Source organism: Thunnus albacares, chromosome 16 (genome assembly GCF_914725855.1).
Source record: "Thunnus albacares chromosome 16, fThuAlb1.1, whole genome shotgun sequence".
NCBI classification, from domain to species: domain Eukaryota; kingdom Metazoa; phylum Chordata; class Actinopteri; order Scombriformes; family Scombridae; genus Thunnus; species Thunnus albacares.
In genome coordinates, this window is record NC_058121.1 from 23060346 (window position 1) to 23074626 (window position 14281).

Genomic DNA, 14281 nt, shown 5'->3' on the forward strand with positions numbered 1-14281 from the left:
CCCGCTCTTTGTTCTCTTTATCGATCGAATTGAAAATGAGCTATATCGGCAGAAAGCGAAAAGCTAGTATTGCCAAAGCATAACATCATATCATCGCATAAAAAATGAATACGTTTGCCCAGTCCGCAGGGTTTATTATGTTACAACAGCTTGAAAAGCCAGAAAATACAGATTGGATTTTTAAATACAGTGTAACCAGTCAGCGCTGTGTGTTTTTGTAAACCCAAAGTCATAAATTCATAGTTGTGTCATTGATGGTGCAGGAGTTAAATATTCTGAGGTCATAACAAGATTAAATGAATTTGGCAGCAAGTAGCGATGTTATCGATCTTATTCTCTATTTATCTTTCACCCTTCATCTCTCTTGCTCTGCTTCTTTTTTCTCTCTCACCCTAATTTTCCTCACTTCACTTCAGTTCAAACTTTCTCCTTTGGCACGACAGAAAGAAAGCAACTATGTAGCCAAAGACTAGACCAGGGATGAAATCAAATCATTAATAATGCATGCTTTGTAAAGAAATGAACTATTTATGCTAACAGCAGAATGCTAACCATATTAGCGTATGAGAGCAAGTCACTTTATTTACTACAAATTGAATCAGATGCTAAACATCAAGAGAAATGAGAGAAGTTTTTTTAAACTTATTTAGTTGTTATTAGTTTCTGCTATATTTGGAGGCAGAAACGAGCCAGGCCCGTACCCATGATAGTCTATTTATGTCTCTAGAATTAATTGGTCTGTAATTTGTACTGTCCAAAATGTGTCATTTAGTGCAGATGATCAAAAACTCTCAAGTTACTAATATCAGCATAAAAATACACCCACTGGTAGAGCATGCAGGGGAAAAAAGTAATATTAAAAAAGAACAAATATTGCTTCATCCATGGGTTGAGTGTGATATTAGAAAAATCCAATCTCACGCAGTCAAGTGGATGGCTAAAAATGAAACACCTTCTAAGATTATGGGCTTGTATGTTATCAAAATATAAGGAAGATTTAAAATGTCTAAATAAAAACAAATCAAACAGTGAAATAAAGTGAAATACATTACACATTTTTATATATATTTTTTCTTTTTTATGTACACATTTAGTGGGTCATAATTAAATGGAAACCGCTTTAACGTGAAAGGTTGTCTGTCTGACTGCCATCATATCTTGTCAGCACAGATAAGCCCCACCCACGACCCCACCCCAACGCTGAGGTCGGATAATTTATCATTTTCCATTCTGGCACTGATGATGCCTCTAATTTCTAAGAAAAAGCTCCCCCGCACCTCCTCATGAAAATTAATGACAGCAATTTGTGTTTATTACAATCCAACCTCTTCACTTTGTTTACTGAGTTGTGATTTAATTTTAATGCGGCATGAAAAATTCATGTCACAATGAAAAACAATCTATTCAGTTATTAAAGACCAAAGGCTAAATAATCATCATTTAACATACGTTTTTCATTTAATTATGACACAGTAACTGCATACATATTGTAAAAAGGAAATACAATAACAATTGTATCTCATTTTAATTTATTGTTTGATTTAGTTTTATTTGGGCGTTTAAGATCTTCCATAAAAATACACTAATGTGTATTCGTGCACTTTCCCTCCTCAGGTTGTCAACCAATAACCGTCATTAAATATCTGTTCAGATTCCTCCTCTTCTCTACCTGTTCTTCTATCACATAGTTTCTGATTTAAATCAAACTTTTGCTCAGGTTAAACTATTCATGTAACATTCGTATACAACTGCTTGGGTTTAGACAACATCGATCATTTGACAAGTTTAGTTAGCAAAGTTGTTAGCTTAGCTCGGATGCTAACGGGAAAAATTCTTGAAGATTTTCTTTGCTCCTGTAAGCAGTTCCACTAAGCGCAGGGATTTTATAGGAATTAATTTAATTTGCCACAAAATTTCTCCGTTTTAAAAGCTGTGTGACCAACACGGTAGCCTTCTGTAAGTGTGATCACACTAAGTGTCAGAGAAAGGATGAATGAATTAATGAAATTAATGTTCAATTTAACCTCATTTAGAGGTTAAAATCACAGGATATTGACTGTATTTTTCTTTTCTCCTCTCTCTCTCTCTCTTTCTCTTTCTCTTTCTGTCTCTCACAGTGAAGAACAAGATCTTGTACCGGACCAGCGCCTGTATCAAGATGCAGAAGACAGTTCGGATGTGGCTCTGCAAGAGGAAGCACAAGCCTCGGTGGGTCTCCTTCCTTCCTTCCCTCCTTCCTTTCTACCTCACTTATCTTTCCCTCCCTTCATCCTTACAGCCCCTATTTTTGTCTTTTCTTATCTCTTCATCCTCCTTTATGTCTCTTTCTCAGTCTTCCATCCCTCTCAGTCTTTCATCTTTCTCCTCCCTTCCTTCATTCATACAAAACATGCAGCTTTATAGCTTCTACCAGCCATTAGCCATTAGCTCCAGGTTTAGTAGTGATACACACACTGCAGTTGACTACCAGCATGTAACCCTGCAGTATCTTAAAATACTAAATGATCTGCCTTACCGCTTAGAAGATCAACTTTGTCTTTTCTGAATGTTGTCCAGATTTAACTCTAAACGTCTTTCAAACTGAACTTGTCACCAATCCAAACAGTTATAATCCAGTTTAGAAGCTTGTGCAGGCGATCAAGATGCTCTTTAAGAGTTGTAGAGGAAGGTTGGAGGTTTTTATCTGTTGTCACAACGAGGTCGGAATGTTTCTACAATGCAGCAGCCTTCTCTGAATCATTGAGGATTTTAAGTAAGGCCGCAACTAACAATTATTCTCATATTTGATTAATCTGTCGATTATTTTCTTGATGAATCAAGTAGTTGTTTGGTCCATAAAATGTCAGAAAATGTCAATCAGTGTTTCCCAAAGCCTAAAATTATGTTTTCAAACGTCTTGTTTTGTCCACAACCCAAAGACATTCAGTTTACTGTCATAGAGGACTCAAGAAACCAGAAAATACTCACATTTGAGAAGCTAGTTTTCCCCAAACTATTTTTCAAAATAGTTGGCAATTAATTTAATAGTTGGCAAAAAAATCAATTAATTGACTAATTGTTGCGGTTTTAATTTTAGAAAGCTCCCCTTTTGCAAGTTTTTGCTCTAATTCATTCATTATTGACCGCTAGATCGCCAGGCTAAAGCTAACACTTTGACTATGCTGTTTATCTTCCTGCTTCCTGGAGAGCATTGTGTATCTGCTGCAACACATGACGTGCATCGATGCAGATGATTGGCAGAGAGTCAGTGAGACAGAGAGAGGGAGAGATTATTAAATAACACTTGAAAATGATCTTACCTGAGCCTGAACTGTTAAACAAAACTGTCCAGATGCTGAACTCTACTCTGTCCCTCTTTCCACCTTTTTACTATCCATCCATTTCTCCCCCTTCTCTGCTCTTCCATCCTGTCTTCTCCCATCTTCTCTCTATGCTCTTCTTCTTTCTTATCCTCTTCCCTCTCAACTCTCTCCTTCCTCCGATCCTACATTTTTCCATCCCTTTCTCCACCTGCTCCTCTCTTTACTCCTTCTTTCTCCTCTCCTGTTTTCTTTCACTTTCTCCTTCTATTCTCTGCCTTTGTCATATCTTCCTCCTCCCTTCCTCCTCTTTGCTTGTCATTCCTCAACTCTTCATCTTCCTCTCACTCGGTTTTCATCCTCTCTTCTCTCTGCTCATTATCTCTCCTCCCTTTTCTGCTTCCTTCCTTCCCTTCCTCATTACATTCATCTCCTTCTTCCTCTCTTCACTCCTCGCTCTTTCCGCTTCCTCCCTCGCTCCATCGCCCTTATCTTTCTCCTCCTCTCCTTCTTCATTATCTGCCACTTTCACAGCTCAGCAGTGTCAGTCTGTCTGGCACACACACACACACATACACACACTTATTTACTCAGACAGTCGGGTGGCAACACGTGCAGCTCTGCTTATTACCTCCAATATTTGTCGACTGAGAGGGGATGGGGTGGGGTGGGGGGGTGTTGTTTTTTTTTTTTCTTTCCCCCGCGGGGGGTTTCAGTCTGATCTGGCAGCCTGCTGGGTCGCACTAATAGGCTGTGTGATTGTGTTGGAGTGTGCCGCTGATGAGGTGGAGTGTGTGATTACGGTAGCTGAGCTGGGTGGTTTATTAATGACTGGGGCGGAGTTTGGGCAGAGATTGAGATTTAGTGAGCAGCAACATGGGTGACAAACATGAAATGAGAAGGCAAATTACATTCAGCAGAGCAAAGTTGGGACAAAATTCATTGTTTTGTTAGTCACAGATAAGTTTCAAGTCAAGACCGCCGAGTTCCTACCCAAGTCTGAGACCTAAACTTTATGTTTTGAGTGTTGAAGCAGTCGTTATTCACTCCCTATTCATTTAAAATGTTATCATTTAGAAAAATAATTAGGTTTTTTTAGTTGTATTTAATCCTTTCAAATAATTTCATAACAACTCAAAGTAAAATGATTAGGTTGGAGCTGCAACAATTAGCTGTTGTGATAATCTGATAATTTTTCAAGCAAAAATGCCAAAAGTTTTTAATTCTCAAATGATGAGCTGCTACTTTTCTTTGGCATCTGTGACAGTAAATTAAAAATATTCATGTTTTGGACTGTTAAACAGACAAAACAAGCAAATTGAAGACAACATCTTGGCCTCTGTGAAATTATAAATGCAATATCTTTTTTTTTTCCATCTTTCAACTTTTCATGGACTAAACATCTAATCAAATAAATTTAGAAAAGAAGCGCCAGATTAATCGATAATGAAAACAGTCATTAGTTGCAGCCGTAGATCAGTTGTTCTTCGGTGTGTTATTTCTCTTACAATCATTTAATTAATTAGTTGATTAATTTGTAAGCCTGATGTTTGCCTCATCTCACAGCAGATGTTGTCTGATTGATTCAAAGTGTCACTGTTGTCGGGAAAATGAAGAGTTTATTCGCTATAAGTTTTTTGTTCAGCTTTGGGAGAATATCAAACCATCCCGAGTCAAAAGCCTGAAGTTCAAGCGAAGTCACGAAGCACCAGCTGATTCTCGTCTGTCTGCGGCTTAAGTCACATGACTTCAGTCCACACCTCTGCAGCAGAGTGCAGTATAAACAGGACAGCAGGATTACCGCTTAAATGATCACAATCATTTTGCTCAGCGTTGAAATCTCTCGCCTGCAGCCGCAACTTACACCGGTTAAACTGAGCGTGGCTGAAATAAACTTCAGTTGTGACTTCAGTCGTCAGTTTACTTTTGATTCACGAGCACTTCACTCAATGTACCACAGCAGGAACTTTTAAACGTTTAAACTTTTAAACGTTTAAATTAAGCGAGGAAGCCAAAATCATAATTTAAATCATTATACGAGTCATTTGTCAGCTCTACAACAGAGCAGGCAGAGTAAATGAATGAAGCTTTATTGCCTGATTAAGTGACTGGTAGGTGAACTTATTACCCATAAACAAAATTAGCTGCATTAAAACCGCTGGCTGGTGCAATTTCCCTCCCTGTTCATGAACTCCAGTGTTTGTTATTTTCCCCTTAAATTTCAGTAACAGTCAAGTTAGTTAAATGGCTGTGTATCTACAGTATGTTGTGTATATGCTTGGTTCACTGCTGTGAGTGATTATTAATTATCATTAATTATGACGACACAGCGACAGGATCGGTCAGGATGTTACGGTATAACCACGTCAGAATATTGTTCCCAAGTATTTGTATAAGTCATCGCAGTGTTGTTACCAGCTCGGCATGTACTTCCAGTTTCAGACAAATAATTCCCGGCTTGTTTTTTTTTTTTTGCAATTATGCTTATTTATTTTTTTAAGATTGTTTTTGTGGCATTTTTGGCTGTATTGGACAGCAGGCAGCACAGAGACAGACAGGAAACAAGGGGAGAGAGAGAAAGTTGGTATGACATGTAACAAAGGTACCTGACTGGAACTGAACCAGCGTAGTTATGTGGCATGCGCAGTAACCATTTGGCTACTGGAATGCTCCCAGTTATTCTTATTTGATTTACAAATGAGAAAAGGGAAAAAGAAAATTAAATTTGAGTTAATAAAATTCAAACTTCCAAACTAACTGACCCAACATTAGAAACAAACTGTAGGAATCAAGTTGAAAAACCTCTTGTAATGTTATTTCCTCTCACTGTGTTGTGTGTTTGCGCTTTAGGATCGACGGGTTGGTGAAGGTGCGTAACCTGAAGAAGAGGATGGACCGCTTCAACGAGGTGGTGGCCGGGCTGAAGGAGGGCAAACAGGAGATGAGCAAGCAGGTCCAGGACCTGGACGGCGCCATTGACGCCCTGATCGTCAAAATCAAGGTGGGTTAGACAGACAGTTTGCTATTGAAGCTCTGCAGTCAACCGTGAACTGTACATAAAGCCTAAATTCTGCCATATCCTTCAGTAAAAGCTCTGAAAGACACATACACAGGAAGACTTTAGCTTCAAAAATAGAATATCCACCATTATGACAAACGTACCACCTACACTTGAGGAATGATGGACAGCAATTTTTTAAACATTTAGATACAGTTTATATAACTTCTCATGCTGATAGATAAGAAGATAGATGGATTTCAGTCCAAGATTTTTGACGTTATGAGTGTATGATTCAGAGATATTCACCCAAACTGATAGATGGTCAGGATTCTTCACTTCTCATTATCATAATATTTGCTGTTGAACTGGATTAAATCGTGTGCTTCCTCTGACTTTAAGTCCGCCCTCTTTTGAGATAATCTTCGCTATGAATGTCATGAATCTTTAATGTCCTATAGTAGATTATTTTTCTTTTGATTTCCATAATTCCCACTTTCTTACCGGAGAGGAACGATTGAGGTTTGAGGTCTCGCCTCAGTAAATGTCGGTATTAGAAGGACTGGTCTCAGGGACTGTGAGTGAGGCTCTCCCGTCACATCAAACTCCACCCTGCAGCTTTGTTGTGTGGAGTATCTGGCAGTCTCAGGAAAAAAGGTTGCGGTGACAGCAGATGCGTATGAATATTCATCCGCTGCGAGACGGTAACACGTTTCCCTCCTCAGGTTTACACCGTCGCCCCGCGTGTCTGTTCCAGCCGTCGGTTTCAGTGCTCTGACGACGCCTGAGAACACGGTGACGGTGAACTGAGAGGAACCTGATGCTCTCAAAGGGTTTTTTTAAGCTTCTGCGAGGACCAGCTGAGATGTTAAAGTCTGATGTTTGTGTCTGCAGCTCTGACGTCCCCTTAATCACAGTGAAGAACTTCCGTGAAGATTTTTAGGATTATATATGCTGTCAAATTAACTTTGATGGGTTGTATGTATACTTATGTACAGTTAACTATGCATAAACAGATGTAATTAACAACCATATCACCTGATTTTTCTCGATAATGTAAACTCAGGTATTTAGGGTGTTTTTGTCTTTTGAAAAACAGGAAATAAACTTGCTGAAGAAGATTTTACTTGTGTTTGAAACAAAACATTTGTTAGGGTGAAGCAAAACACTAATGGTTGCTAAGGTGTTTCTAGGTGGTATCTATGTGCTGGCGTTAAGATTTCCCTTCATAGGAACTAAAGGGAGCAAACCATGAAAAACAGGCCACAGCCAGACCATAAGTATACTAAATTATATGTCTACATAAGGGCTGCAACTAATGATTAGTTTCATAATTGGTTAATCAATAATTTGGTCCATAAAATGTTATATTTTGTCAATCAGCAGTCCAAAATCCAAAGATATTCTGTTTACTTCCCTGGAATAGTCAGAAAATCAACAAATATTGACTTTTTGAGAGGCATAACTGGTGAATTTTATCAAAATATTTTCCAGTTAATTATTGTTGATTGATTTATTACTTAAGCTATCGTCCATATAGTTTTGGCCATATACGGTAGTGTAAAGGGCAGGTGTTGGGAGTAGGTTGCTAGGTGGTTGCTATGGGTGTTTTTCAGGAATTTGGCCAATGTTATCAATCACATCAGAACAGGATATTAACAAGTGTGATATATTATAGTTTCAAAAATCTCCAGCTGTAGCCAGAAACATCCGAATGTTCAGAACTGGTCCGGGCTACAGTTTGTTGTGTTATGATTGATTAAGATAAAACAGAGAGCGAGAGAAAAAGATAGAAACTGTGTTTATCAAGCTGTCCGTTTCTGACAAGTGAAGTTAAATAGTCCACAGAGGAAGATTATTATTCTTTTCTTTTTTGTTATGTTTGTTTGGTTTTGGTTTCTTGTTTCTTTGTAGGAAAACACATTTAAAAACGACACATTATTCTGATTTAGGAAAAACAGAAATAACTGACACATAAAACAGAAATCCAGGATGAACATGAAACTGAAAAAAAGATCCAGAAACATGACAATAAATGAATTTCTCTGTTGTCCGTCCGTCAGAACACCATCATCTCACGGATCGACATCGACCACGACTACCAGGCTCTGGTGATCCGCTCGGAGCAGCTGCTGACCGCCATGCAGAACAAGAAGAAGGAGGAGGAGGAGCGGGAACGGCTGCGACGCATCCAGGAGGAGATGGAGAAGGAGAGGAAGAGGAGGGAGGAGGAAGAGCAGCGCCGCAAGCAGGAGGAGGAGGATAGGCGTCTGTAAGTGGGAGGGGGTTGAGGTTGGAGTACTTTTTTTTTTTTTAGGCACTTAACCGAGGCTCTGATGAAACATTTTTGTTTTGCTATCACGTACAAAAAAAATTAAGAGGCACTTGTCGGAGTCGACGTGTTACGACCCAGCGAAAGCTACTTTTCATTTAAAAACGCTGCAGTGGACAAATCCACTCAGTGTCCACATGTTTTTAAAGGTGCCAGTAGGGATTTACGTAATGAGATTGCTGCTCCAAACGGATTTTTTTTTTTTTTTATAGAAGCCATAAAGTGTTTTCAAGCTGAGTTGTTGCTTTGTTACATTTTCTGTATTTAGCTAACGCTCTCGCCCAGGGTGATTTAGGAGTGCGGCAGCAATAATAGTTCAGTTCACAGGTTTCTGTCATTACAGGAGAACAATAGTAAGGATGTCGAGGGTCACGCAGCTCTGAGAGGAAGAGTTTCTGTTCAATTTTAATTTCTGTGTTGGAAAAGTCTGATGTGAAACAAATTTGGTGTTTGAATGATGCACCTCTGACATGGCGACGTGAAAGAAAACTTTTACCAACCTCATTTGGTCTGATGCTGAACGAGACAGCTCAAATCTTTGTTGAATATTAATTCAGGTGTTCAGGAGTTACCCTGCTGTTTCTAGACCTTCACACCCATAAACCCACTTGCTGTCAATTCAGTCCATTACTGCAGCTAAAAATCCAAATTTCAGGCTGTCAGTAAAGCAAACAAATCCATCTCTTTAAATATCTCTGTCTCTTTTAAACATACATAACTTAACATATTAGCAATTAGATCTAAACTCCTTGTTAATAAAAGTCTTTTTATTGACTTTGTGTTTTTAGAGCTTCAGGGTCTTTCCCACTCACTTCAATTAAGGTTTTTTTTTGGACCCGTCTATAAAAGGAACCACAGCTTTAACACCAGGCTGAGAAGCTGTGTTTTATTGCCCTCTCTGGTTCAGTCTGTTTAACCCCCAGGTGTCAGACGGGGGGTGTAAAGTTACTCTTTAAAGCTGCATCAATTCATTTTTTTTTCTGGCTGCTCAGAGGAAAAGGTACACAACAGCTTGAAAAGCGCAGATTCAATCTATAAAGTTTTTACGGCTTAAATATTATCAAATAGTACCAGAACATGATCATCACGTTAGAGTGGTGTTTGTGTCCACTATATTCATTCTCCTTTTAGTTTTCTCTCTCTGTAATAAATCACAGAGAAAGATTCTCTTCAACTGTCAATCACAGCTGTCAATCAACACCCACATGGCAGACATCAAAGCTATAAGTCTTCAAATCTTATTAACAGAGCAATAATTTCCAAAATGACCAGCAGCATACTTATTAGAGGGTCTGGATTTAGAGATCGAGACTATGACTCACATGTGGTAGCATATAACTTGATATTTTTTACATAGCATGTAGTCAGTTTATTCTTTGTTAACTATTACTTTATATCGGCTGAAAAGTCAGATCTAGCTTGAAAAATGAAACCCGGACAGCTTCCACATCCGTTTATGTGTGTGCAGGGCTGTAGGATCACTGAGAAACCTTTTCAAGATGTCTTCTATTTTTATTCAGTCTGCTACACTCTTCTCAGGTAACCAGCTATCTGTGACATGTTCTATTTCCTAAATGAAGACGTGTAAGTGACCGGTGAGGTTCTGAATCCCATCAAGCGATGCACACAGTTACACCGAAAATTTCCTTTTCCTGCTCAGATTGTGACAGACGTGTTCTTCACTCAGGTTTAACCCCATAATCCCTCCTCCCCCTACTTCAACGGTAGGGAAGGTCTTTTAGAAGGACTGATGGGGGCCACCGTGTTCGTCACAAACCACTACCCGCTAATATGAGACATTAGAGAGGACAGCCTAAATTTTATGGCCCACTTTCTCTGAAGGTCATGACGGTGGGACGGTGTCGGCTGCATCGGATGAAGTCACCGACCCTGGAAAATGCCTCGTTTTATAGGATTTCCCATTTCATCACAGCATCATGTGAATCCAAACATTATTCATAAAGACGCATTAAAGCCTGTCTGTCAATGAAAGCATCTCCCAGCAGACTTCACTTCTGAGGCTCTAAACTCCTCAAACATCGTGACTACAGAGTGTGATGTTTTCCCTTCTCTTTTTTGGGTATCCACGGATGTTTCTATGTAGAGCGGCAGCAGAATAACCTTCAAATTCCTAGATGACCGGAGAGAACAAGCAGCCGGTACCGTAGGAGTGCAAATGTCAGAGCTGTAGTGATCTGATAGTTTTCCTGTGAGCACAGAACAAAAATAAAAAAGGCAAAGCGAGAGAAAATAAACAGCAGTTTAAGAGCAACCGAAACAAACACAAGAGGATGTTTCTTTTTTGTATGATTCAGCTCTCGTGGGAAGATCTCTTAGACTTTTAAGCATCGTCTACTATCACGGCTACAACTTTTTTGTTCTATCAGAATCAGCTTTTTTTGGCCGAGCATGTGAACACATACAAGGAAAAAACACTTAACACCTTTATTAAATTCCCTCACTACAAGTATTATATAATTATTATATAATTTATTATATAAATTGTGGTTTTGGAATAAGCACGCAGGTGTTACTCTCTTCCTATCGGTGCTGTTTTTTAACAGCCTTAACAGCACCGCTTCGATTACTGTAAGTTGAATACTGAACTACGATTGGGAACAAGGAGAAAAACACATTTTTTGTGTGTAGAAGACTTTAAACAATGGATCAAATGACGATATGTGTTGTGAAAGATGTCGCTCATACTTAAAGAACAGAAATATTACCAACTCTGCAACTCAGTGGAATATTTTAACCTCTTAGCTCATAGTTTTGGTTTTATGGCACATTTACTGTCTTGTCCATCCTTTGTACACCACAAGAAAACAGCTGACAGACAAAGTTAGAGACGTGCTGGTGGAGCATTTAGCAGCTAAAGAGCCAGATATTTCCCTCAGGAGCTGATAGAGACTAAAAACAGAGCTTGTAGAGAGTGAATATTGGACTTACATTCACCAGGTGGACAGAAACACGACTCCAAATGAATGATAATGTCGGATGTATGATGCTGCTGGATGTGGAGAAAGTTTAAACTTTTTTAACTTACTTTAAGTTTTATGAAGTGTGAAGTTATTTCTGTGAAACGCCCGAGGTGATTAAACTAATGTGGAAACGCTGAGACTTTCACTTTCACAGTCAGAGAAGAAGGCTGACGTCAGTATCAATTAGTATGAACACATACATTCACCTTACTAATCAGACTGTATTCCCCTCACTCTGTGTTTCTTTCTGCCTCCGTCTGTCTGCTTTTGTCTTGTTTTTTCAATTTTTTCCTCCCTCACCGCTTCATTATACGTCTCTTCCCTCATAATCAATGCCTCTGTCTGATTTCTTTTTTATCTTTCCATCCGTCTGCTTACATTTGTCTTCCTCTCATCCCCCTCCACCAGGAAAGCAGAGATGGAGCTGAAGAGGAAGCAGGAAGAGGAGGAGAGGAAGAAGAGGGAGGAGGAGGAGAGGAGGATTCAGGTGGGTGTTGTGTCTCTGTTGCTGCAGGCGTCCAACAGACAGAAAACCTCCGTTGGCCTTTGTTTGTTTTACCGCAGTAGCTTTTTGGAGGTGGTTTCCTGGATGGATTTGTACTTCTGTGTTCAGTACAAAGGTGCAAAATAACAAACTGAACACTCTTCAAAACCTGTAATTTTCTAGTATAAGAGTTCAGAACACTGGGGCGATAAAATGTCCTTATATGCAGGACATTTTATTGCAGGGAGTTTCATATTTATATTGATTTTCTTGATACTTGAGCAGAAATTAGCAAAAATTACACTGTAATTATAGAAAATTACTGTCTAATAGTTCATATCTGCATTACTGTAATTTATATTTAATCTTTACTCCGACTTTAACCTAACACAGACCCTGAATTACCCCAAAACTAGACTCATGATGGCAGGAAATGTCCTCACAAAGATAGCATAACAAGACGCGCACACACACAGGGAGACACGCAGAGACAGAGAGGGCCATTAGAGCGTGTGATGGAGAGAGATAAAGTGTGGCCATGTTCCTGCCAGAACGGCTAGAAATGGATTAGAGAAAAGTGGAGCTGCGCAGGAGGGATTTCAGAGGCTTCGACTGCGTCGTCCCGCAAGACAAATCTGTGGGGACACAAAGGCAGAGATACCACAACGCTTCTTATTCACATCATTTACTGCAAGAAATGACCCAAAGTCCCACTGGTGGATTTTTACAGTCTGTGTTTCAACTGGGGAATATTATCTGCACATATCTAGAGATTTAAAACTTTTAAGTAAAATCATCATCCTTTGGTAAAGAAAAAAGGCCCTTTGATGATACTAATTAAGAAAGAATCAAACTCTTGGTTTTGTTTGATGTTATTCTTCATTTAGATTAAATTTCCAATCTTTCCGATTGTGATGAAAAACGGAGGCGGTAATGGATCCGTGCAGTGAGGTGTTTGGTTTTTGGTGTGAGTTTCAAATTGTGTTGAGTCAGGAAGTGATGATGGCACCTGTGATTTCAGCAAATTTCATTATGCTGTGTAATATTATATAACAGGTGAGTCACTGCTTACACAAGGTCCTTTTATTGCAAATAGAGCTGAAGTTTTATCAGATGTTCTGTATAATGACAAATCTGATATGAGGGCGTCTTCTGCCCGAAACTCTTTCACTTATTACACTTAATATGTCATTAGTGCACAGTAAACTCGGCAGCGACACATTTCTCTGTTCTGTATTTCTTTGTTTTGTGTCTTCAGGTTAGGCTAACCCATTGTTGCTAACTTTGGAGCTAACCTCCTTCAACTTTTCCAGCATTTGGGGAAACAACAGACGTGACTTTTTAGCATTTATTAACTGACTCACTGTAGTCTGTACTGTACATTTACTGCCAGACTGACAACTTACTACTTACCTTTTCCTCTGCCCCGCTCGCATCCACCGTCACTCGCTCTTTCCCACTCGCTACGGAAACATACTACGCAATGACGTATTCCTTAACGGAGTTACGCTACCAATAGTTTCCCAGGCAACGACAGGGGTTGAGTACCGGAACAGCGCTGCACAGAGACTCCCAAACGCTATTAAAAATATATCAAATATTAAAAATATTTTTTTTTGGCCTGGCGGGGGTTCTCGTTGTTATCACTATGGAGAAACACAGATTCAGTAAACGTTGAGTACAGTTAGACCCAGCAGTCTCCATTAGGTTGGGCGAGTTCAAAGTTGTGAAAACAACGGGGGTGTTTTGAATACACCCCCGTTGTTTTCACAGGTGATTTGTTAGTCTGTCCCTCCCGCCGCAGAACATAATGGATTAATCCTGAGGCTGTTGATGTAGCACTGAAAATAACACGGAGATTATTCGACCAATGAGAATTTCGGACGAGAGCATATCGACCAACTAATCGACCAGTCGACCAGCAGACTACAACCCTATTAATTTTATTATTTCTGTGGAGTCTTTCCTCCTCTGAATTGGGGGTGTAAGGTTTTATGTTTTTTATGTGCAAAATGAAAATGCAAAGAGGAACTGGTAAACTGATAGCAGAAAAACTAAATTAACAAATCACAAAACAGCTATAATAAAAGAGCAATTACAGATGATGCTTCACTAAGAGCATTTAGAGAGTAAATGGAAGATTAGTGTCAATATTTGTTTGGACATATCTTTGCTTTTTTTTTGTTT

At 39.2% G+C, this 14281-nt stretch overlaps 1 protein-coding gene across 1 annotated transcript in view; it reads left to right on the forward strand.

The window, feature by feature from the left end:
- myo6a (myosin VIa) overlaps positions 1–14281 on the forward strand; it is a 170516-nt gene that overhangs the window by 119923 nt on the left and 36312 nt on the right. The window contains exons 24-27 of the mRNA XM_044329994.1: positions 2118–2208; positions 6150–6300; positions 8361–8569; positions 12019–12097. Of these exons, the coding sequence (XP_044185929.1) occupies positions 2118–2208; positions 6150–6300; positions 8361–8569; positions 12019–12097 (530 nt within the window). The remainder of the gene's footprint in view (positions 1–2117; positions 2209–6149; positions 6301–8360; positions 8570–12018; positions 12098–14281) is intronic.